At 40.5% G+C, this 25,954-nt stretch overlaps 3 protein-coding genes across 10 annotated transcripts; 2 read left to right on the top strand and 1 right to left on the bottom strand.

Moving 5' to 3' along the window:
* Positions 1-72: 72 nt before the first annotated feature.
* Positions 73-6,112, top strand: atf4a (activating transcription factor 4a). The gene is made up of 4 exons (XM_077523362.1): positions 73-301; positions 1,594-1,755; positions 2,705-2,995; positions 4,292-6,112. Exons 2-4 carry the CDS (start codon positions 1,716-1,718, stop codon positions 4,990-4,992), a joined length of 1,032 nt encoding a protein of 343 aa, XP_077379488.1. The 5' UTR covers positions 73-301; positions 1,594-1,715; the 3' UTR covers positions 4,993-6,112.
* Positions 6,113-6,759: 647 nt separating this feature from the next.
* On the top strand, positions 6,760-25,922 carry LOC144020175 (uncharacterized). 8 transcript variants are annotated; one of them, XM_077523360.1, is made up of 12 exons: positions 6,761-9,067; positions 11,362-11,633; positions 14,880-14,924; positions 15,652-15,800; positions 16,705-16,846; positions 18,328-18,427; positions 19,645-19,723; positions 20,964-21,091; positions 22,394-22,601; positions 23,419-23,512; positions 23,579-23,645; positions 24,277-25,922. In XM_077523360.1, the coding sequence occupies exons 4-12, from the start codon at positions 15,653-15,655 to the stop codon at positions 25,102-25,104; spliced, it is 1,794 nt and encodes a 597-aa protein (XP_077379486.1). In that variant the 5' UTR covers positions 6,761-9,067; positions 11,362-11,633; positions 14,880-14,924; position 15,652; the 3' UTR covers positions 25,105-25,922. The 8 variants fall into 8 exon arrangements, with proteins under 8 accessions (XP_077379485.1, XP_077379486.1, XP_077379484.1 ...); XM_077523359.1 differs by lacking the exon at positions 14,880-14,924 and having other exon boundaries at positions 6,760-9,067; positions 24,280-25,922; XM_077523358.1 differs by lacking the exon at positions 14,880-14,924 and having other exon boundaries at positions 6,762-7,214.
* Positions 8,241-9,751, bottom strand: rps19bp1 (ribosomal protein S19 binding protein 1). Its single transcript, XM_077523368.1, has 4 exons — positions 9,549-9,751; positions 8,771-8,947; positions 8,580-8,677; positions 8,241-8,503 (listed from the first exon to the last, which is right to left on the bottom strand). Exons 1-4 carry the CDS (start codon positions 9,601-9,603, stop codon positions 8,324-8,326), a joined length of 510 nt encoding a protein of 169 aa, XP_077379494.1. The 5' UTR covers positions 9,604-9,751; the 3' UTR covers positions 8,241-8,323.
* Positions 25,923-25,954: the final 32 nt, after the last annotated feature.

Raw genomic sequence — 25,954 nt, 5'->3', positions numbered from 1 at the left:
AATTGCTCCGCTCGCTCGCGCTGCAGTTAATTTATGACAAACGTCCCTTTGGCGGAGGGACACACTTGGTAGTGCTTCGGTGCAGTATAATCACCCCGAGGAAGCGCTTAACTCGTAACAGTCGCTCTTCGTCTGCCTGTTGTGAGTGTCGTCGTGCGCGTTGCTGTGTTCGCCGTTGGCAGCTATCAACCACAACCAACATCTCAACATGGCAGTTTAAAGGCGGGTGGCGGCAATCTGCGCAGCGGCATCAAAACAGGCAGGGCATCGGCGAAGCAATGGCGATTTATGGCAAAATGGCGTAAGTATACATTCATTTCCTTTTTTTTTTTTTCTTCTTATGGTGGTTTTACGTAGCGATTTTGGAACGATGGACTGTAAACGTACTCTCAATAATCGATAATTGTGTCAACAGGCTGATATGTAAAGTTGGCTTGTGTCTTTGATGACACCGAGTGGCAGTTGGAAGGGAGTCGCGCCCTGGACGATCAACTTTTTGTGCCCCCCAAATCGTTCCGTCTGGCTTGCTAGCTCAACTAAAATGTTCCCAAATCGCAGTCAAACATGTCGGACAGCCGAAATGACCGTCATTCGTCGAACTCGGCATGCAATGTGGACGCCGGTTTTTGTTTGTGTACATGAAATACTTTTGACAACGTGGCGTGATCAAAATGGCGCGCGAGCTCAGTCGTCACGCACCCTTGGCTCGCCAGCGGACTACTTGTCAGGGAAATGGCGGGCCTTACGTTTCCGGGGGGGCGTGGCCACCGGGCTTCGACATGACCAAATTAGGAAATGTACGCCGGGGTGGGGGCGGATCGATTGGGTTTTTACGTCACGTGACGCCGCCTTGGTTAAGGATTGGCTAAAATTATCCTCCCCTCCCCCAACGTGCCAGTTAAGCCGGTTAACGACTTTTCTTGTGACGTGAAACACAAGTTTTCCATTTTTGACGTGAGAGGTTTTTTTTTCTCCACGGTGTCAGATTGTGCCAGGATTGTATTATTATTATTATTATTATTATTATTATTATTATTATTATTAATGAGGAACAAGCAGTGTAAATCATTGAGAAAGAATGAATAAAAACGGAATTCTGAGGAAGAACAGAACATTCAGATGTTCAATATGGTACGTAATGGATACTGTATAGCTGCAGTAAAGTTTGTACAAATATTTGCCAAATGGGAGGTACAAAACTGACCGATAATTATCTGAAAATGGATAACACAACCCATATGTACGAGGAAGCTGCTTGCTCGAAATTAAGATTATTTTTACAGTTTTTAATTCTTTTTAGGCCATTTTCGATATATTGAATTTTCGTCTCATTAGCAGCTAATAAAAGCAGTTTAATAACTTGCCATATTACCAGATTAATAATGCAAACAAATGAATTGTCGCTAATGTTTGACATAAAGCATCAGCGCTTCATCAAATTACTGTTATATTTGAAAAAAATGTTTCCACGTATGTATATCGCCACGTGAGCATGAAGTATGTCCGAAGGTGTCGCTATGAAAGCGTTGCTGATGATTTCTGTTCATGTTTGCGCCCCCATTGAACGGCCATTTTGTGTTGTTTTGTCGTCAGGTCTCTCTTGGCGATTCCCCTCCGCTTTGCTGCAGTCGACAGCAGTACCGAACGTCGTCTCGACTTGCCAACGTCTCCGCACTCGGTTGTCCCCGCCTTAGCGCTGACCGCACGCTGCAGCCATGATGCTCGCATTGGAGGCCGTGGAGGCCCTGTGCTCAGGTGGGTGGCTGGCGCAAGAGCAACGACGCACGCGTGTCACGTTTTTAACGAGCGACTGTCATTGTTAGTAGTCAACTCATTCACTGGCAGCCATTTTGACTGAAGCAAGCCCCTTTGCTCCCGTGTTACTGGATTTGGACTGATTTTGCTACACCCACAGAATATTGTGTTCTATTGCTATTAAAAAAAAAAAAAAAAAAAAACATGCAATCTAACAAAAGAAAGATTAAAGTCTCTTTTTCCATCAGGAGAAAAAAAAAAAGTGTATTTCTATCCGTTTCCGTTTTGCAGCAATTATCATTAGAATCTAGCTCAGTTTCATCATTATTCATAAATCTGTTTAGAATTGTGGGGAAATCAGCTTGTTTTCATCATGGCCCTAGTTTGATCTCTTATACTCTGCTGCCACCTGCTGGCCGTTTTTGTAATTATGACCTTTTTTTTTTTTCGTCCATTCTGTGAAGTTGAGAGGATGCATCAAACACTTCTGTATGCTTTTGCATTAAAAAAAAAACACGTATACATCCGTCTTTGGGACACAATACATTTTAAATAGAACGTGTTTATACGTTTTTTGTTGTTGTTTTTTAAGTTTTAAAATAATAAATAAATCTTGTTTGGTCAAAATGGAACTTGCATAATTAGTGTTTCAAATTAATTTGTTTGTCTTAATAATTTTTATTTTTAAACGTTCTCTTGTTTTGTACGAAAAAAGAAAACATATTGTCCTAATTATGATTGCAATTATTACCAAATTGTGATTAATATTTTCTTTATAACTGAGAAGCCTTAGTTACCAGTACTCATAAAAATTAGTGTTTAAAAAAAAAAAGTCATGTTTACGGCATTCAGGCCATTTACTTGCATCAGTTTCCCGGGCAGCTCCGCCACCTCCAATATGGCGGCTTTCCCGAACGCTTTGCTAACTTGCTGTCGCGCTTCCGAACAGGGCCCTCGTTTCTGATGGCTGACCCAATGGGGCCCCTTCTGGACCAAGATGAAGAGGAAGAAGCGCTTTCACCCTCCTCCTCGCTCGGGGGGGAGGTCCCGGGTTCTCCCCCGCTCTCCCTGTCCCCCTACCACACCGCCGCCTTGCTGTCCCCGCCCTCCCCCCCTCCCGGCCACCCCTTCCCCTCCTCCTTCCTGGACGCCAAGGCGGGCTCCGGCGTGAGCGCTGCTCTGCCGTGGCTGGCGGCCGACGAGCTGCTCCGCGGCCACGCGGGAGCCGACGCCGCCCAAGGTGAGTCGTACAAAATGGCCGCCGTCAAAGTAGGTCGCTGAAGCGAGGCGAAGAATAGGTTTTTGTTTTTGATTTTGTTGATTTTAAAAAGTGTCGATAGTGTAAATAAAGTGATGTCAGCGTCGTCAAATTTTTAGCGAAAAATGCAAAGATTTAAATGTCCGTAATGTGGTTGTGTGTTGATGTTATGTGGCGTGCTTCGACTGTCAGCGACATGCGGCGGTTCGCTAATTGGTCGTGATCCATTTAAAATCGATGACTTCCTGGGGGCCGATTGATGTCATTTTTTTTTTGTCAGCGCAACTAATTGTCACATGCGTCGACTCGATATGAGAGTCGCGAGTCCAAACATGAGCAAAGTTTGACTGCCGCTTCGACATGCGCCCATATTAGATCGTGATGAAGGATAACTGAACAAAATTTACGACATAATTACAGCTCTTCAATTACCTTTGTTCAATATTTGGGTGAATAAAAACAGCATTTTTTTTCTCCATTGAACACTTTTTTTTTCTTTTTTTTTAATATATAAATGTAGTACGGAAGAAGCATGTACCATGTTGAGTTCAATGTTTACATCCTTCTTCTGTTTTAATTCTTCTTAGTAAGTCAGTCTCCCAGTGAGCTATTTTTAGAACAGTCCCGTGTGCTACTCATGTTGAGCTTGGGGGTGACTAGTACCTGCCGGCGCCGTTTTTATTGTTTTATTTTTAAGGGAGACTGACAATTGCCTCACGCAACGTGTATTTCTTGTGCTCAATATTGAAAAAAAACACCATGGGAGCGACATCATCTGAAGGTGCTTTTCTATTGGCTGCTGCGAGATGACATCACTTCCGTGTGACACACGTTCAAACGTCTTTATTCTGGTTCATATCAAAATAAATCGACTTAAAATCACATTTAAATTCATCCCGCAAAGGCTCGTACATGAAATTAATTACCAACGACTAAAACGAAGGACATTTTTGCTAGAATAATAGTTCATTTTTGTTAGTTTTGTAAACATAAAATGTACTTTCAGTTTTTTTTTTAAGCATTTTTGTTTTTATTTTGTTAACTAAATTGCTTTTTTGTTTTATTTATTTTTTTGTTAGTTTTAGTTAACTAAAATAACCTTGTTTAACCAATAAACTTGCTGTAAAACTGAGGGAAGCAATTTAATTTTAGCAAAAGTCTGCTAGCTTAATGCTAACATATAATGTGAGACACCCTTGAGAGGCTAACAAAAATGAAAAACAAGTTGAGCGTCTCCTGAGGGGGAACGTAACCGAAACCGCTGAAACTTGTGTGCAGACGACGACGACGACGACGACGACGACGACGCCTTCGCGGGCATGGACTGGATGTCGGAGAAACTGGACCTCGGCGACCTGGACCTGGAGTCGCTCATCGGCTCCTGCTCGTCGGACGAGCCGCCCGCCTCCCCCGACGACCTCCTGGCGTCCCTCGACTCCTCCCACATGGATCTGGACCTGGAGGCCTTCCGAGCCACGCCCCCCGAAGACGGCGAGCGGCCGGCGGTGGTCGCCAAGTCGGAGCCCTGCCCCCCGGCCCCGCCCCCATCCCCGGGATGCGTCCTCCCCGATCCCGAGCGCCCCCTGGAGGAGGTCCGCGTCAAGACCGCCTCGCCGCCGCCGCCCCGCGACTGCGACAGCGACTCCGGCATCGAGTCGTCGGCCGGCTCCCCCCGCGCCAAACCCTACGCCAGACCCGAGCCCCCTCCCGCCGCGAAAGCCAAGGTGAAGTCGTCCGCCGGCGCCCCCAAGGGGCCGGAGAAGAAGCTGAAGAAGATGGAGCAGAACAAGACGGCGGCCACGCGCTACCGCCAGAAGAAGCGCGTGGAGCAGGAGCAGCTCAACGTGGAGCGCGAGGCGCTGGAGGCCCGAAACCGACAGCTGGCCGAGCGCGCCGACGCCATCAGCCGAGAGATCCGCTACCTCAAGGACCTGATGGAGGAGGTCCGCAGGCACCACCGCGGGAAGTCGGCCAAATAAGGACGAGGGGGCGGGGCAAAGCCGTCCGCTCTTGGACACCGATCTGAAGATGTGACTGGATAGCCGATAGCCCAAACACGCCCATGCAAGCAGTTGAAGTCACAGGGCGGCCATCTTGCTCCTCCCATCTTGCGAGCAGACTGCGTATACGTACAGATTAGACTCGCTCACTTTTTTTTTTACCCTAATATTATAATGTAGATTTGGCAGAGGCATCTTTTGTTGAATTTGTTAGAATGCTTTCATTAAAAAAATCTATACAAGTTAAACATCAAGTATATCATTTATACATGTATTTTAAGGCAAGTTGTAAAATGTCTGAAGGCTTCTTGTTTATGTTTAACAAATTTAAAACCTAAATCACGCCGTTTCTACAAATACTGTCTCAAATGTTCTCCAATTTGGAAACTGTAAATGTGTCGGATCGTATAAGCGAGAAACGTTTGTTGGGAGGAGCAATATGGCGGCTTCAAATGTCTTGGCCTGTCTGGCCATTCAGTCATATATTCGGGTCAGTGGCTGTTCACTTTACAGTCCTCGTAAAATTGGGCTTCAGGATGAGCAAGCTGTTAGACATACGTTTAAAAAAAAAAAAAAAAAAAAAACGTGACTGAAATTTAAAAGTCCGACTTGTTACTGGTCTCAGCATCTCTCCAGTAAGATGAAACGTACGTCAATATTGCTGCGATAGGATTCAATCGGGAACATTTATGCCCCCTCATCTTTTAAATCAAAACTGATGCAAATCAGTTTTTGTCACAACAATGTAGGTTCATCCTGAAAGGTCAATATAATTATTTTGTCATCAGTAAAAAAAAAAAATCATCCCAGAATGGAATCCACAAATCCCTCACCATGGCAACCTTCCTCTGGTCCAGAAAAGGGCCTCTCGAGTACATTTTTGAGTTTTCATAAGGCCTGCGTTGCGCGTTTGTGTGTACATATTTCGAGGCTTTGCAACGCCAACTTGCTTAGCTGGTCTTGTGGTTTTTATTTAATAACTCCACGTTCGTGTCCCGAGTTGTTGCCGCGCTCTTGGCTTGTACAAATGCTGCCAGACGCGCCTCTCTGTCTCAACTGTTTTGTTTTTCTAATAAACTTTACTTCTGTCAAGTCTCAATGTTTTGATTGTCTTTTTTTTTTTTTTTTTTTTTTTGTGTCTAAATTCAGACCAAATTAAACATTACAGTAGGTTTGTAGTGACCTTCAGAGGTCAAATGCAAATCGTTTTCTACATACTGGAGGATGAAAATGAGAGATCATGTTTGACTCGAAAAAACAGTAAATGTCACAAGAATTTACGACTTTCACAATTTGCACAGAAGAATTAAAAATCATAATACGCACATGAGATTTACAATAAGTTAATGCCGGCATCCTCCTCCCAAAAATGCTTATTAAAAAAAAAAAAATTTTTAAAAAGGAGCCATCTTTGGGTTTATAAAACAATAGTGGAATTTTACTTTGGTTTTCCTATGTCCATTAATAACCACATGATTTTAATTTTAAATTTTCTTTTGGTATTGCGGTAACCACGCGGTTGTTTGAAAATGGTAGGTTATTATACAATACTTAGAGACATTTTTTTTTTTCATAGAATTGCACTCAAAGTATTTATTGGCCCCTTTGTCTACGTCACGATGACGTCACGGTTTTTTACTGGAGGCAAAAACAACCGCTGGAGGCCACGAAGTGCAGCTAGAAGTAAACAACGCTGGTTATCTTGTTTATTCTATTCTATTTTTATCAGTTTACTCACATATGAGCTCAAATGGCCGTTTTCCGTGAACCTTCTGTGAAAATATGCTGACCGGTGTTAGAACCACACGCCACTAAGACGTTTTTTGCCTCCAGCTAAGCCCCGCCCTTTAAATTGCGTCACATTGTTTACAAACTTTGAAGGGGTCAATACAAACTAAAACTAATAGAAACTTAGCATTTATGAAAAACTAAACTTTCTTTAGAAGTACCTTTATTTATTTTTAACATTTAGATTCGTAAATGCTGTAGCAGAATGACTCCATTTGCCACACGTGACCAAAGCAAAAGTCTCGGTGCGGTCACAAGCTAACAAATTGTGGGGAGCAGCTGACGTGCGCATGCTAGCTAGCTTGAAAGCTTCACGAGGCGAAACTAAAATGGCCCCTCGTGCCCTACTTGATGTCCTGCGTTAGTACTTAAGACAATTATCCCGTCCGTCCGTGATCCCTCCTGCTCATCAGGTGACATTCAGCACAGATTAGCACGGTTTGTCCGCCGTTTGACCTTCTGACACGATTTCGGAAACATTTTGTAGTTTCTATTATGTTGTATTTTTTCTCCCCCCTCCTTTCACAAGTCTTGGGGTTTACTGGGCTAACATGGGTATTGTATTTTGTTTGTGGCATTTCACGTGGAGATGCACGTTAATTATGGGTGTGCACTGTCCAATAAATCATTAATTTTAGAAGAACCAGAATTTCTTGATTGTACAGTAAACCCCATGGGGTGGAAAGATTGAGTACACCGCTCCCTGGCGGCCAGTTGCTGCTACTACACTGCATTTTCCTCATACTCGGGAAAACGAGAATATACTGTACGTAGTGTCCATTTTATCCGCCATTTTTAAATTTAGTCTGTTTTAGTCCAGTTTCAATCCAACTTGTTCGTTCGTTTTTTTGTCATAATTAGTCAACTCATCTCGTTTTTATGTAGTCAATTTTTAGTCGACTCTAAAGCTAACATTTTAGTCCAAGAAAATATTTTATTTGTCTAATTTTAGTCAACAAAAACTGTCAACGTTTTAGCCATCACAATCATTTCATCCCTGTATTTTTTTTTTTCGTTGTTAACAGATCATGATTAACATTTAGGAACTAAAACTATTTCACATATAATTTTCTCTCATCATTTCGATGAAAATCAACCTGATACACAACTACAGTATATCAACAAGTGGCTACTCTGGCACCATCCATCCTACAAGCTAGCTAGCATTAATTAGCGGTCGGTTTAACAGTTTTGATGACGCACTCGCGAGCTGCAGATTCGAAAGGGGGCGTGTCAGTGTGTGTCACATGACAGTGGCAGATTAGCGGAGACGAGACGTTCCAAAATCACCTCGTTTTTTGTTCATGAACTCAAATGACCATAGATTTTAGTCCAATTTTTATGAAGTGAAGTACATTTATATATCATCTCTGGTGAGTGAGTGAGAAAAAAACAAATATATATATATAAAAAAAAAAAAAAAAAGAATGCCAACCAAATAATATTCACATAAGCAGTACATTTTTAATAGTTATTGTAAATAAATGTGAACAAAGTAAAAAAAAAAATCTGAGGTGGTCAGTCACTGTATTTTGGAGGATGTAGTTTTTTTCTTTTCCTCCACGATCCTGCCAAAATATTCCTCCTGGAACTGCTGGAACTCCTCCTCCGTGAACACCGACGGGGTCTTTTTGGGCTTGCGAGCGGCGGCGGGCTGGTTGGGCCGATCGCGGGACCGTCTTCCTCTGTTGAAGTTCTGGAGCTGAGCAAGAGAGGACGTGGTTGTTCGTTTCGGAATTTGACAGAAATGAATGACAAAATATGAAACGTCATTTCACTTTCAACGTGTCCGAGTCGGTCGCCTTGAAGGTCGTTGCCGTGAAGTATCTGAGGTTGGCCTCCATCTGATTTTTGTCCTTCGTCTTCCTGAACTCATCTAGAATCATCCGCATACAAAATCCATTAAAATCACAAATCTGATATTTGTGAAAAAAAAAAAAAAAAAAAAAAAAAAAAAGTGTGCACTAACCCAGTGCGCACTTGATGTACTTGTCCTTGACCGTCGCTTTGCTCTTGCCGGGTCCGAGTCGACCCTGCAGCCGCTTCACCTGCCGGGTGACGCCCCGGCGGTTGGTGCTCACCAGCGCCTTCGCCGCCGCCGTGTTGGGCGTCTTGGCCTGTTGCTTCTTCTTGACGTCGTTTCCACCTGCCAGGAAACAAAGCACATACGTAGATGAGTACATTTTGTTATTAGGATGATCGCGGCATCATCAGGAGGGGTTATTGTATTGAATATGGGAAACGTGACCAGCTTCTATTTTACGAGGTACGATCAGGATCAATAGCAGCATGAGCGTTTACGAGTCTCTATTTTTTATATTTAGTCTTGTATTTGTGCTGGTATCGATATATATTATATTTTTTTGTGCTTATACTTAAACAAAATCACGTTTTGTCTTAAATGACATGACTATTATGAAAATACGCCAAAAGCCTTGGGGAGAAAAAAAAAAAAAAGACTTTTCAAAAGAATTAACATTTACTGACTGTGCTACTTTTGCACAGCTGCAAAATGGCGTCGCCATGTAGCCGGCTCGCTCAACTTCGTCCATGACTTCGAAACAATTCTCAACCACGCCAGTAAAGCCTGCAGTTTGAATTCAAAATTGACTATTTACACTTTATTTATTTTTTTATTTTTTTTACAATCTAAATGCAACATTGAGAGGAAAGTTTCATCGAACGAGTCAATCTGGTTACGAACGCTCGCGGCTAATGTTAGCCTAGCTAGCAAAAATCACACGAACTTTTAATGTCGTTGCTCAGAAGCTCGAGTCCCCTCCTGATCAACGACGCAGACATCTTCACCTATTCCGGGACGTTTTGTTTTCCAGAGAAACCTAAACTACAACAGTTATAATAACAAAACAAAAAATGAACGCGTCAACATGTGAGCGTTTTTGTCAACATCCGGTTAACACGGAAGGGAAGAAAAAAAAAAAAAGCCGGGCGAAACTAATTTGCAAGGCGAGAGTTCCCGCTTCGAGACCTCGAGTTTTTTATTATTATTGTTATTATTATTATTATTATTATTATTATTTACTTTATCTACAGTGATAATTGGAACATGTTAAGCTTTGTTTTTTTTGTTTATTTCGACCCTACATTGTAGTGCATTTATGGCCAACATTGTCACAGTGTTATTTGCACTTGTATAAGTCATCTTCCCCTGTCCAGTGGCCTCTTAAACTTGGGTACAGAGACTTGAGCAGGTAGACTCTCTTTTCTTTGCTTCCGCACAAACTTTATTTTAGCTTTTTTTCCCACCAACGTACAATCAATGCGCTCAAAGCAAGCTCCACAGCTCTCACACGCTTTCTGAACCAACACCGCCCCCCTGTGCCAAAGTGCGGCACTGCAACAACTGTAACACACTAAAAAAACAAGTTAAATTCACAACTAAATTTGTCATTAATTAAAGTACTGTATTATTTCTCCCAATAATTAAAGCGGTACTTGACTCATTTAGCCATTTGCAGCAGTAAGAAGATAATATTTTTTATCTATAATTAATTTGATTGCTTCATTATTTTTCATGTACAATTAATACCTTTTTAAAAGTATTTTTTTCTACTCGCTGTCGACTGATGATGACATCACCTGAGCTGAGGAAGTAGGGAACGACCAATCACGGCTCACCTGTTTTCTGGGTTTGGTCAGTAAACTGGGGCCATGATTGGTCGTTAGCTACTTCCTCAGCACAGATGATGTCATCATCAGTCGACAACAAGTAGAAAAATTACTTTTTAAAAAGGCATTAATTGTACATGAAATATACTGAAGTTACCACATTAATCATAAACAAAATATTCACTTTTTACTTCTGAAAATGGCTCAATGAGTCAAGTATCCCTTTAAGTGTAAACTAATCGGTGATCAAAACGGTTGCCCAGTAATTTTTTTTTTTAATCAATTACTTGTTGAGTAGTGAGTAGTTGCTGATTGTTGTACCTCTGTTTTTTCATTTCAAAATTTCCAATAAGCCAATTATTTTCATGAGATAAATGTTTAAAAAATAAAATAAAAAAATGCATTTTAAATAAGGCAAAACGAATGCAACAAATATGACAAGCCCTGACAGATTCCATTGTGGGCGTAAGCGCACAACCTTTGTGGGCGTGGCCACAAGGCCTCCGGCTCCCCTCCATCTCTCGGTGACGAATGGAAATCATTTCAGTACTTCAGTCTGAGCTCTGCTGACTAGGTAAGTTTCTTTATTGCTACAAGTTTCTATACTGCTGTAATAATAATAATAATAATAATAATAATAATATATTCATGTTGTTTTTTGGGGGGTGCATTTCTGGGCACTCAAGGACACCGTACAAACATAAAGTAAAAAAAAAAAAAAAAAAAAACTACCAAAACTTTTTTTATTTTAGTAAAGAAAGAAAATTCTGTGATTTTCTGGATCTGCTTTGCTAAACCCGGCAAGCAAAGAATGTGTGCTGAGTACAATCAAATTTCAAGACTATCAAGGGGTGAAATGTGCCACCAAGTAATCATCATCAGAACGCTTTGATCGCAGCAGTTGCGGGTCTTTTTTTGCTCTTCCGACAGGATCGACGACACAAAATGCTCCGCTAAATCAATCAACGTGTACAGAAAAGAAGAGTTCCATACCATCGGAACGTCTTCGAGAGGAGAAGCAGAAGTGAGAATTTGTGAATTGAACGCGGCGTTGGACAGGAAGCCGGCGGCGGCGGCGGCGTTGCCGCGGGATCGGAACGATGCGTTGGATGGAGGCGCTTCTGACGATCGGTTTTTTTGGAGAAGCTGCAAGTCGGTCGGTTGTCTGTCGTCGTTTGATGTGAGCTGCGCCAGTCAATGAAGTGAGTACAGATTCCTGTACAATATGTTATTTATATATCTGTCTATTTGTATATCTATCTATCGATCTGTCTGTGTAATTGGGCCTGACCGATTAGCATGCTAACTGATATTAGCGCTTTTAACTCATTCCCTCCCGGCCATTTTCACTTTTTGACTGATTTTTTTTTGCAAGGCCCACATAATATTGTGTTCTATTGCTATAAAAACATGGAAGCAACCAAAAGAAAGATTAGAGTCTCTTCTTTCATCTGGGAAAAAACAATATATTTGTATAAGTTTCCGTTTTGCAGCAATTGGCATTCGAATACAGCTAAGTTTCATCATTATTCACATTCCTGGTGAAAACACTGAAAAAAAGAGCTTGTTGCAACATGGCCCTGGCTGATCTCTTATACTCTGCTGCCATCTGCTGGCCCTTTTTTTGTAATAACCACCGTTGCTTTAAGCCACCTCTTCATGTCAGAAGCTGCGTCAAAGCCTTCTGTATGCTCTTGCGTAAAAAACAAAACAAAACGAAAAAATGTGTAAATACGTATTAAAAACATATAAATAAGTTAAAAACGTATTTACACATTTTTGGGTTTGAATGAGTTAAAATTGACATAAATCAGTCAATTTTTAAAAAAATATTTTGCTGTTTTTTGGCCTTTGTTTTACACATTGCAGCAAATGACAAAGATAATGACATTCAAATAATACACCTAAAAAAAGTAGGCAAAAAAATTGTTAATTTGCTGAAATAAGTTGTTTTGTTTATTATTATATTTTTTTCAAAATTAATCAGCTGATTAATTGGTGATCAGTATTTGATTCTTTGCGCTTTGACGCCAGCGGTCAAGTCTGACTTTCCGTTATTTTGGCACTTTGAACATTTTCATTCATTGAATTCATTATTATTATTATTATTTTCGTTTTGGACCACATTGCCTGAATATGTTACATTTATGACAATACAAGACTTGGTTTAAAAAAAAAAAAAAAAAACCCGACAAGCAAGATGTGAGATCTTGTTCCGTTTGGACTTTCCCCCCCGCGCGCCGTTCGCGCACCAGCGCGAGATGGAAACGGGCGCGAGCGCGACCACAGCAAACCACTTCCTGCCTCCTTTCATGAAAGTGAGCGCCGCTTCCAATAAGCCAACATGAGACACGAGGACGTGGAAAAACTACGACGGTTCGATTTCATAAACGCACGCGTGAGTCGTGATTTGCGTTGTCATCCATTTATTTGATTGAATATTGCCACATGCAAGGGATTAGTTTGAACTCACATCTATACAGTATGTATTGGTATATAAAAAAAAAATGAAATGATTTTAAAAAAAAATAAGAAAAGTAACTGAAAGTACATCGTATGTTTATACAATTAAATACAAATATAATTACTGTATAGTGGAAAAAACTCCATATATTAAAAAAAATTCAACTAAAGCTAAATATTATAAATAAAATAAAAAGAAAGTAAAATGAAGATATTTATTAAAAAAAAATATATATTATTAAATTAATAAAAACTAAAAAAAAATGCTGTCATAATTGATTAAAATTATTTGAAATTAAAAATAAATTAAATACGGGTCAAAAACAAACAAATGTCCTTTGTTTTGGTCTTTGTCAATTTATCTCATACATGAGCTTTTGGGGTTCGTTAACCTTACTATATTACGCAATACTAAGTGACTTTTTTTTTTTTTTTATATATATATATATTGCACTCGGAAAAAAATATATATTAAAAAAATGCAATTAATGCTAATATTATAAATAAAATAAAAAATAAAATAAAATGAAGATTTTTCTAAAAAATATTAAATTAATAAAAACTAAAAAAAAACTGCTCTAATAATTGATTAAAATTATTATTATTATTATTATTATTATTATTATTATTATTATTATTACATTAGCTTTTGGGGTTCATTTTTTTTTAAATGTAATTATTGCTGTATGTCCATGCTGAAGAAGGAAAAAGTCAAACAGTTGTTAACCTTACTATTACGCAATACATAGTAACTTTTTTTTAAACCTCCATATATTTAAATAAAAAAAATACAACTAATGCTAAATATTATAAATAAAAATAAAATAAAATGAAGAATTTTCTTTAAAAAAATAAATTAATAAAAATGTAAAAAAAAAAAAAAAAAAAACCTGATCTAATAATTAATGAAAATTAATTGAAATTAAATAAATTAAATACAGCTAAAAAAAAAATCCAAAAACTATCATAACCCGGGTCACAAATTTAGTAAATCCGTCATCCAGTTCAAGCAAGCTGTCAATGGTTCTACGACGCCATTTTCATGACCTAATTAGGCTTTTGCTCCCTTCTCTTGTGGAGCGATGTCTGCCATCTAGTGGTGAACATTGTTATTACAACATCAAACCGCTCAGCTAAAGGGAAAAAAAAAATATTTTCAAAAATCAATCAGGGTCCACTCTGTGTTCGGGACAACCCCTTAGTTGTTATTTTTGAGGTCAAAGCTGTGATTTCAGACTGGCAAGTGTGAGCGGTTGACGGTGAGACGGCGAGACGAGGCGGAGGAAGTGAGACAGCGACAAGGGGAAGCGGGTAACGTTTCAACTGGGAATCAAACGGGGAACGCGTTCAAAGTCAGAACTGCACGCACGCAAATCGCAAGTCGTGCGCAGACAAGTGCACACAACCTCGCAAAAGGGGATCAACGTTTTTGATGGAGAGATCTGTCGAGGTGCCAAACAAAACACGTTGAATTATTACATTTGCGTGTATTAAAAAAAACAAAAACAAGTGCAAGCGAGTAATGTCGCGTGACACTGGTTGAAAGCAACGGAAGTCTCTAATGGAACATAGTGACCTTTTTTTCTTTTTTTTTCTTTTTTTTTTACCTGAACCACAAAAACAGGTAAGTGCGGCTCATGACTTCCTTTTCGCAAAGAAACAAAACACGCAAAGCAAAGAGCTTCCACGCCTCGAAAGTGAAGTTTTCACCACATTTCTGATGTCACGTGTCGAAGGCAGGCGGTAGCTTCAGGGGCCGTCTGAAATGTCTGATTTCACTCACTAAACGAGTAACTCTTATGGTTTGCTTTTACATTAACGTAACATATGCACTCCATCTAGCTAACTGGCGAGCTAAATACCAGACCTGTCAAAATTAATTGATTAATTGTCAAGTAATTGATTATCAAATTAATTGGTAAGCATTTTAATAATTAAATAATCGTTTGGAGCCATTTTTTAATTAAAATTGCTTATTTCTATAGTCTTTCATGGAAGAAGACTGATTATCTTCTGTGTTAACTAGCTAGGTAGGTTGTCTGTCTGTCTGTCGATCACGCTAGCTAGCTTGTCTGTCTGTCGGGCTACCTTGGTTGTCTGTCTGTCTGTTGAGCTAGCTTATCTGTCTGTCTGTCGGGCGAGCTAGCTTATCTGTCTGTCGGGCGAGCTAGCTCGTCTGTCTAGCGGGCTAGCTTGTATGTCTGTCTGGCTAACTTGCTTGTCTGCCTGTCTGTTTGAGCTAGCTTATCTGACTGTCTGTCGGGCTAGCTAGCGAGCTAACTCGAGTTAACTTGTCTGTGGCGGGCTAGCTAGGTTGTCTGTTGGGCGAGCTAGCTTGTCTGTCTGTTTGTCGGGCTAGCTAGTTTGTCTGTTGGGCGAGCTAGCTTGTCTGTCTGTTGGGCTAGCTTGCTTGTCTGTCTGTCTGTCTGTTGAGCTAGCTAATCTGACTGTCTGTCGGGCTAGCTAGCTAGCTTGTCTGTCTTCTGTGGAAGCTAGCTCGTTTGCCTGTCGAGCTAACTCGTCTGTCCGGCCAGCTAACTTGTCTGTCTGTTTGTCTGCCGGATGAACTAGCTTGTAGGTCTGTCTGTTTCTAATTTTGGATGTTTTTCTTTCTTTCTTTCTTCTTTTTTTTTTTTTTTGAGTAAAAGCACCTCCCAGGTGTTTGCAAGTGGAAGTGAATGACAGAAACTCGCGTTTCCACTTCTGTTTTCCCTTCACCTGCCGTGTGTTTGCATGTGCGTGTCTTTGTGTCTACAGCATGCGACGGAGGAGGAAGCAGTTGGTTCCACATCCCGCATCCGAAAGAGACACAACCATGAGGACTGCTCTTGTGGTTCTTCTTCTCTTGACGTTTCGGCTCGCTGTCGCCGCCGTGAGGCCAGACTGTCCCAAACGCCAACACAGCAGTGAGTTGCATATGTATTTGTATTTCGTATTTGATTTGCTTTTATCTGTGTGATCAATTTCACATGTGAAAGGTGCTATATAAATACAATTTACTTCCTTACTAGTTGTAGTATAGGGCAGTATAAGACACAACTAAGACATGTCTGCCATCTAGTGTTGGATAGTGATTTTACAAGGTAAAACTACAATCAACACCTGCATATTTGCAGTTCGGCACCGACGGATTTGTTTACTCGTAGATTATTTTTTAAATATATATATTTTTTTAATTTATTTTTACTTTACCCCCAATTTCCCCATATTTTTTTTCTCAGAAAACGGATTGAATCTTTAGCAGCATTTATTGAAGAAAAAATGTTTATTTTTTTTATTGTTTTAGTTATAAAAACTATTATTTTTGTACATTTTATTTATTATTATTATTATTATAATAATTATTATTATTATTAGATTTTTTTGCATTACTGGAGTGAATTAAAAACATTTAAGCCACTGAAACCTTATTTTGATGGCGTGCTTCTTTTACATACCACTAGAGGGAGCCCACTTACCACACTTTGAGAAACACTACAGCGTACTTAACAGGGTTGTAAATAGTGTGTACATTTTTTTCATTATAGTTAGTTTTTTTTTTTTTTATTAGCTTTGACTTCTTTTTTAAATTTATTCAGTTTTAACGTTGACAAATACGTTTTGGTGCTTGTCGTTCGTCGTCCAGTAGTTTCATATATACAGTATATATATTTTTTAAAGCATTTTCATTTGTGTTTTGTTTCATTAACGCAATAGTTTTGTCTATTTTAATTTTAGTCATTTCGTTAACTATACGATAACCTTGGGACGGATGTCATCAAAACAAGTGTAATAACTGTTAAGTTTGTGTGTGTGTTTGTGTCCTCTCAGACCTGAGCTGCTTCAACGACTACAATCGAACGATCACGTGCGTCTGGAACAACTCGGACGCACGCCCGGACGACGACGACGACGACGACGACGACGTGGCGGCGTGCAGTCTACATGCAGAAAGGAGCAACGCTCCAAAGCCGTAAGGACAAAAAAAAATAAAAATATCTCCGATTGGATCGTATTTTTTGTACTGAATACAGAGCAACCGTCTGATCATGACAGGGTCCGACAAGAAGTTGCGGCACAGCCCTGATTTAAAACAAAAATATTGCATATTAGGTATTTAAAAAGCAAACGTGTTGATTTCTCGACATTTATGGAACGTGTACTTCTGGTCAACGAACTTGAAACAGCCACGGTTGATGTCGGACCCTGCGTGAGTGGGTTTGCGACGAGGGCGGACGTTTCTGATTCGGGTTTGAAGCCAATGTTGCCTGAACCATGAAATATATGAGATAAAATTCTGATTCTTTGTTAATAAAGTATTTATTGGTCCTTTTGAACAAACTTTGATTTTTTTAGATACATCCAGTCACAGTGCGTTAAATTCGTACATTTATAACTGTCAAAATATAATCATATACAGACATATCAAACATATTAGTATTCCTAAAAATCTGAAAGAACTTTCTGGTTTACATGGAGTCATGTATTTCGATTAGACTGAATCCGAACGGCAAAACGGAATGAACATGTAAGCTGTCACTAATGATTGTATAAGATTCTTCTTTCTTTTAAATTTCTTTTACAATTTTTTTTTCTGCTACTTGTTTATGTTTATATGTTCAATAAACAAGAAAAGAAACAAACAAAATGCTCCATACAAACGCCTCAATCGGAATGAAAAGGCTGCGGCAACGCGCATGCTCCGTCTGGACGTAAATGCGTCATGACGTCGTTGTTTCCACCCACTAAAATGGCGGCGTTTCCCCAGAGCTTTGTCTGAAAGGGAAGAACTTGTTTTTAAGTACTTTAAACTTCTTTTTTTATCAAGATGTTGCTTCAGTAAAAGTGTTAAGAATATCACAACTACTCTCCCAAATGACAATAAACTCCATCTTGATAAATCACGTGATCGACTTCCGTGCCTCTCGCGGTTGCCGGTTGATCTGATGAAAACATATAAACGGCAGCTCGTAATGGATCATGTCACATGTAAACAAGGTGACTAGAGATCTTAATTCGGAATTATTTCAAACTGAATATTATGACTAAAAAGTCTCCATGTAAAACCGGCTTTTTGCCACTATTGAATCGCTGGAAAAGCCATCAGCTGGCTGATACTGCCCTCTAATGGATTATCCGTGCAATGCATGTGCCCATATTTTCGTCAGCGTTTTAATGGCGGAAAATTGTTATACAGTACTCATGAAATGGAGGGCTCAAAATGTCTTGTATTTAATATGATGGGTTTGGCGTTTTAATGTTGAAATTCAAATTAAGAGTTTCACATTTCAATCCGGGTTGGCTTTTCAAACGAGTTAGGATTTCAAAATGGGGATTTGAGTTGAAGGTTTCAAAGTCGGACTTGGAAATGTTAGCGTTTCAAATGAGAGCTTCAACTAAAGTCAGAATTTTTCAGCAAAAATGAAAGCTGTTTTCCCATCGTTGTGATTCCAGTCGGCGTGTATACAAGTCCCGGTGTCTTCTTCGGCCGCTGGACGTGAGGACGCCTTCCTCGCCGCGGACGTGCTCGCTCATCTTTGGAAAAGACGGCATTGTGAGTCCTTCACCGCCATCATTGGTACAAAGGCGGCTTCGTTTTAGACAGAAATAGTGCTTTGGCGCCAAATTGCGGCATCTCGGTGCGAGGAATCCATATTGAAATGAGTGGAGAGGCATCAGTTAGGGGGGGAAAAAGTAGTGATTTGGTGCCATCATGTGGCAACTTTGATGGAAATACTTTGAAGTGAGTTGAGACAGAAGTAGACACTCCCTGTGTACCCTGTAATTTTCCGTCCATGCTGACCAAAACGCCAAAACTCTTTATCTCACGTTTTACAGGCATAATAAAAGTTTATCCCATTTATTGAGACGCTTACGTAAACGTTCTGATTTATGGCCTACGCATTCTTTGTTAGAATTTGTCTAACTGAATTGTAAGAAAGGTTACTTAATGATTCATGCAATATGTTAGTTATTACATATGCAAATATACCACAGCGCCATCTTCTTGTTGCAAGAGAACTATATTGAAGTGAATTAAAGGGCTTCATTTCGACAAAATAAGTGCTCTGGTGCCATCTTGTGGCATCGTGTTTTTCAAAAGAACTGTATTGAAGTGAATTAAGGAGCTTCATTTGGACTGACGTAGTGCTTTGACGCCGTCTTGTGGCGTATGGGTGCCGAGGAATCATGTTAGGAGCAGCTTTATTTAGTCAGAAGTAGTGCTTTGGCGCCATCTTACAGCAACTTGTTTCCATTAAAAAAAAATTGAAGGGAGTTAAGGAGCTTCATTACGACAAAAGAAGTGCTCTGGTGCCATCTTGTGGCATCGTGTTGCAAAGGAACTATATTCAAGTAGTGCTTTGACGCCATCTTGTGGCATATGGGTGCCAAGGAATGATGTTGAGCAGCTTTATTTAGACAGAAGTAGTGCTTTGGCGCCATCTTACGGCAACTTGTTTCCATGATTTTTTTTTTAAGTGAGTTAAGGAGCTTCATTTAGACAAAAGAAGTGCTCTAGTGCCATCTCGTGGCATCGTGTTTGCAAAGGAACTTTATTAAAGTGAATTAAGGAGCTTCATTTGGACTAAAGTACTGCTTTGACGCCATCTTGAGGCAGATGGGTGCCAAGGAATCTTGTTGAGCGGCTTTATTTGGACAGAAGTAGTGCTTTGGTTCCATGAAATTTTTTCGAAGTGAGTTAAGGAGCTTCATTTAGACAAAAGAGGTGCTCTGGTGCCATCTGGTTCCCGTCACTTGTCCTGTGCTCAGTTTCAGTCCGACCACGAGCTGAACGTCTCCATCAACTGCTCTGACGTGAAGATGCCCGCCTACAAACCGGCCTGTCACGGTGAGTACGGTGCTGGAGCTGCTGCCCGTCTCGCCGCCAAAGTAGGTTCGACCTTCCTTCCTTCGTTTGCCAAATAGCCGTCAACTCTCCACTAATTCCAGAAGTTGTGATGACATCAAATCAAATAATCATCATCAAAAGCCACGTGGCTGAACAAATTCGTCAAATCGTTGTGAGCTAATCGGGTATGGTGCCCAAGGCTAATTTCATTATCCAAGGGAATGTCACTTTGTGTATCTACAAATGCTGTTTGATGTGATTTGTTGGTATTTTGTTGGTACGGTCCGATTTGTTTGCAGCAAATCAAAAGTTCAAGATGAACGTCATCCCCGTCGCTTTCACACGTGTCTCTGTTGCAGCTCCATATACTTCACGATACGATAATGATCACGATATTGTGGGGAGGTTGGCGATATTTAAAAAAGGTCACAATATTGTAAAAAAAAAAGAGCTCATACTAAAAAAAAATACATTAAAAAAAAGGACAATATTGTGCTTTTGTACATAACATCAATGTTATGTTATTATTATGTTTATTATTATTATGTTATTATTACACAGTCACATTCCGTTCCCCTTCTTCTGACAATTAGCGTCGATTTCAAACATAGAAGGGCCAAAACATCCCTAATGAAAATTAAATTGCACTTAAAAAAAAAACAACTAGCCACCAGAGGGTGTTAGAGCTGCACAAATGGAAATCAACCTGACTTATTAAATCGATGTGTTGCATTTAAATATCGTGAACATGACGACGACGATATTGTGGCAGTTTTAATATCGCGATATCGTGCTTATCGTTACATCCCTACTGTTTAAGGTGCCCTTTGATTCTTTTTTTGCCGCCCGTTTAGGCAACAAAAAAAAATATTTTGTCCCTCATTCGTGGCCGACTTGTCGCTATTTTCCTTCCATTGTTTCACGACAACGTAGTAGTGACGACGCAACATCAAAACCATCCAACGCCACATGCCCGTTTAGGCGGCAAACAAAAAAAAAAAAAGTTGATCATGCGACCTCGCTACGATTTTATAATTGTGTATATGTCGTTGTCTCTCTGTTTACAATTCTGTTTTGATTTTGTTCTGTAGCCCGTTTTTAGCAGCAAATATAGTTTGGCTTACTCGTTGCCGTTTCCCCACTGAAGTTTCAAGACGGATGTTTATTATTATTTTTTATTATTCTCCTGCAGCCTGTTCAGCCTAGTCAATTCACTTTGTGTGCGTGTGTGCATTTGTAGTGAAATTACCTCCTCCGGGGAAGCCTGAAATCAAGCAGACCGCAGTTTCCTGGGCGGTGGCCAAGCAGCATTTCATGCCGCTGTACGACTTCCAGCTGGAGTGGAAGCTGGCGGAGGAGCCCTGGAATGTGTGTAACGCATACGTCGTGTCCAAATAACACAACATGACATTAACCAGGATTTTTTTTAATTTTTCATAATTTAAAACAGTTAGCAGGTGTCTTAATGACATCATAGGCATACGTTGCTATTTTATTTTTTTTATTTTTTTTTATTTGTTGCACTGGATTACACATTCTAAAAATTATTGATGCATTCTTATAATTACCATCAAAAAATGCAAATGGGGAAAAAAATGAATAGGTGAGGGATTGGGAAAAAAAAAAAAAAAAAAAAAAAAAGAATAGCCTTAAGCCGAGGATTGCGTTATACAATAAAAATAAGTTTGAAAGAAATCATGTATGAAAATTCAATGTGTGGATTTTGTGAACAATATAGGACATTTCCCCCTCAAAATCTGCCAGTTATCAATGCTGAATTGCAAATATGTAGGCCAATATGATTTTTTTTTTTTTGGCAGAATAAAATTCTGATAACCGGTTCATCAGCCTTTTAATTAAAAAATAAAAATAAAAAAAATACATAATTAAAAATATAACTTTCTTTTTGGTCCCTTAATTCTTACAAAAATAAAGATATGAATTACATGTGTAATAGTTGACTGTTTTACAACTTTTGTTGTATTTGAAATTGTTTTACATTATAACGGAGACAAAAAATCTTTTTTTAATCTATTTTTTTTTGTGCAGATTTTCTGGAAAATGAACGTCATTATCGTTTTATTCTGTATTGTTGTGATGTGTAAAAGAAAACAACACATCTCCAAAATTTGCACACATTTTTAAAACGCTAATATTGGCCAATATGAGCCAGATGATTAATCAGTAGTATTATTATGGTGTTACTATTTTTCTGGAAAAATAATACGACTTTATTGGTAGACTATTTTGCCTATTTCCTTGTATAAAATATGAGATTATTATTATTGTCATTATTATTATTATTATTATTATTATTATTATTATTAAAACAATGCAAATGAATTCTCGTAAATGTATTTATTTTTTCTTGAGAAACTTTACTTTTTCGAACCCCTCCTAAACAATTCTTGTATTTTCCTTAGGATAAATAAATAAATAAAATAAATAAACAAATAAATAATCAAATCTTCATAATATTGTACCTGAACTGTATGTTTAACATGCAAGTAAAACGTTTACATCCACCAGGGGGCGCCAGTGCACAGAGAGAAAAATAAATAAATACATACATTCATAAATAAATAAATAAATAACAAAAATATCTAATTTTCATAATATTATGCCTGAACTGTATGTTTAACATGCAAGCACAACGTTTACATCCACCAGGGGGCGTCAGTGCACAGAGAGACGGAATTGAGTCACAATGAGTCGAGCCGGTCCGAGCTGAGTCTGGACCAGCTGACGCGAGGCGCCGTGTACGAGGCACGAGTTCGGGTGAAGCCCTCGAAGGACACGCTGGAGTCGGCGTGGAGCGACTGGAGCGCCGCCGCACGCTGGACGTCCGATGTCGGGGAGGCCGCGGCGCCACCTGCTGGTGGGTTGCAGTTCGACACGTTTACTGAGACCCCAGGGAAAACTGGATCCAGATTTCTCACTCGAGTCGAGATCAGACGTGAATCCATTTCAGAATTGTGTTTTAAGTTTGATTCAGGGTTTCAAGTTCTGGTTTTAGAAAAAAAGAAGAAGATTTAAAGCCAGGGTTTAATTGTCAAGTTAGGGTTTCAAGGCAAGGTAAGGTTTTCAAACAAGGGTTAGTTTTTTTTGAGCCAGGGTTAAACACAACACGGATTTGAAGCCAAAGTGAGGAATTCAAATTAGGGTTTCAAGCCTGTGTTAGGGTTTCAAGAGAGGAATGGGGTTTCAAAAAAACGGTGAAGGATTCAAGTTAGGATTTAAAATCACCCTTTCAAGCCTGGATGGGTTTCAAATTTGGGTTTCAAGACTTAATATAGGGTTTCAGGCCTGGTCTAGGGTTTTAAATATAAGCTTCAAGTCTGAATTTAGAGTTTCACCAAAGTTTAGGTTTTTCAAATAAGTGTGCCAAGAAGAGGTTAGGTTAGGGTTTCAAACTGGGGGATTTGAAGTAAGACTTAGAGCCAGGGGTACTGTGTCAAACAAGGTTTCGAGCTTGATTTGAAGGTTTCAAATTAGGGTGCAGACATTTGTTAGGTTTTCAAAATAGGATTTCATGTGAGCGTTAGAGTTTTAATACCAGTTTAGGATGTTAAATTGTGATTTCAAACCATGGTTGAGGAATGAACTAGGAATGGGGTTTCAAGGTTAACAAGCTCAACCAAGGGTTACCGTTTGGGACAATGAGTAGGTTTTCAAACCTGTCTTGTCTTTGCCAGACTCCCTGTGGTTGGTTTTGGGCTTGACGGTCTCAGGAGCTGCCATTGCCGTCTTTCTGGCTCTTCTGGTTTTTAGGACAGACAAGACCAATTGGTAAGCACAATACGCAGTGCCAGCATCCTGTGAATCCTCCCTGGGCAAAACATTTTGTGGTTTTAGGGTTTACATCTTCAAGAAGATTCGAGGTCCACTGCTCCCAGACCCGGGAAAATCCTTCCTGCAGAACGTAGGTTTGCCAGAGCGAGAACCAAAATGCCAGATGGCTCCTCATGACCATCAATGCAACAGAAAACAGAAAGACTAGAAAGAAAGTCCCTGATGGTGCAGTGGTCCGTTGGTGTGACTTTGGTGTGAAGTCATCGGGGTTCAGTTCCCACTCAGGGACAGTCGAGTCAACGGTTGTCTGTCTCCACAGAATATATGCCCTGCAAATGACTGACGACCAGTCTGGGGTTAGTCTTATCCTGAGAATCCAGAACAAGGCTACATCTTGAGGATCCAGGACAAGACTACATCTTGAAGAGCCAGGACAAGACTACAACTCAGGAATCTAGGACAAGGCTACATCTTGAAGATTCAGGACAAGACTACATCTTGAAGATCTAGGACAAGACTACACCTGAAGAACCAGGACAAGACTACACCGTGGACTGGTTTCCAGTCAAATGCAGAGGACATCCGAAGACCGACAACCGTTCACTCTTACATTTGCATCATCACTGAGTGGGAACTGAACCCAAGATGCCTCCACCCAAGTTAGCACGCACAGTACACCACCATGAGAGGGACCATAGACCAAATCCAGAGCCTGAATAAAAACAAATCCACTCACCTTCTGAACTTCTGCTCTTCTCCAGAAGTGGGCAAATCCTCCTTTCACCAACGAGTCCTTGCAGTTCTTCCTGCAGCCTGTGGACATCCTCACGGTGATGTCCGTCGGTTGTATGAATCCTCAAGACCCTCGAGGTCCCGGAGACCAATGGTACCCTGGAGGTACCGGAGACCCTAAAACTCTCCTGGAGAAGATGATCATGAGGACCACCATGGTCGACTTCTTCGCCGCCAGGAATTCCCAACCGTGGCCTGCTCCTGTGACCTTCCTCACGTCGGGCAACCTGATGCCGTGCGCCCCCGACTCCCCCTACGGCCACGTGGGGACTCTCGCAGACCAGGACGGGGAGATGAAGGACGCTCGGAACCTCCCTCTGGAAGTTCTCGGCAAGTTCTCCCAGAGCGAGGCGACGCCAGTTATTATTTCAGACTATGAGAAGGTCGAGAAGCTCCAGAGCGACCGTTCCGGAGAAGACGAAGCGTCAGGAGGTCGTCGCGGAGGTGTAGGACAATCTCCCTTTGAAGGGACTTTGACGGAAGCCTCCATTCAGGTGAGTTTGGACTACGAATGCATCCGGACACACCACGACGACGGCCCCGAGCTCCCCAGCGCCGATTCTGGCATCGGGGGTGTGAGCGAGGAGCACGGATGCCCCGAGGAAAGCTTGGAGGACGGAGAGGGGAAGACCTCCTGCTTCCCTTGTCCTCCTGATCCTCCTGTGTGCGGTTCTCCTTTGGGCTTCCACAGTCCAAATCTGGAGGATCTCCAAGCTCTCATGCGGGACGCCACGGACTTCACGCGTGGAGCGGTAAAACCCTCCGAGATGATGCCGTTTATTTCAGACTACGAGTAGATCGAGAAGCTGAAGAGCGAGGAGGTAAACACGGAGGCGAAGGACAATCGTCCTTTGAAAGGACTTCCGTGAAAATTTCGAGTTCGGACTATCAGTGAATCCAGAAACTGCACCAAAATGATGGTCCCGGGGAGCATGGAGGCCCCAAGGAGAGCTTGGCGGTCCTCCTGGTTGTGGTTCTCCTTTGGACCTCCACAGTCCAAAGCTCTCGTGCTGGACGCCACAGGCTTCACATGTGGATCAGTAAAAAACCCACCAGTGGTGGTTTGATGTTCTTGTGTCACCAGGATCCCGTCACAGACTGATGGTCGTGCACCCCCCCATTGAGTTGGCGCACCCCCGATCCCCCATGGGCACAATCTATAAAGTCCAAAAGTAACATATTTAACTTAATAATAACTTATGTTTTTAAGTTGCACACTCACTTCAACATCCCAAATGAGATGACGCACCAAACACTACCATGCAAATACTCCCAAATAAGTCCACAAAAAGCATTTTTTTTTCGTTCAAATGTTTTCTTTTTTTTTGTAGTTTAAAGCAATAGTATCCAAACAGTAATATATATATATATATTTTTTTTTTAAATCGTAACTCAAAGTGCTATCTCATATGGTGCACCCCCACTACTAAACTCACCCACTAAATGAAATCCCCAAAAAACAGTTTGTTCGGGTTAAACTTTAATTTGTAAACGGTTTGTGCTACAAACTTTGTAGCAGTCTTTCCTGGACTTTTTAAGTCATGCAGGCCATTGAACATCCCCACTCGAGAATGGCGCACCTCGATCTCCCTTGCACAACTTAAAAAAATAAAAATAAATAAAAATATCCCCCAAAAAAGCTAGTCT

Source organism: Festucalex cinctus, chromosome 6, assembly GCF_051991245.1.
Source record: "Festucalex cinctus isolate MCC-2025b chromosome 6, RoL_Fcin_1.0, whole genome shotgun sequence".
NCBI classification, from domain to species: Eukaryota; Metazoa; Chordata; class Actinopteri; order Syngnathiformes; family Syngnathidae; genus Festucalex; species Festucalex cinctus.
This window is presented reverse-complemented; position numbering and strand designations above follow the sequence as displayed.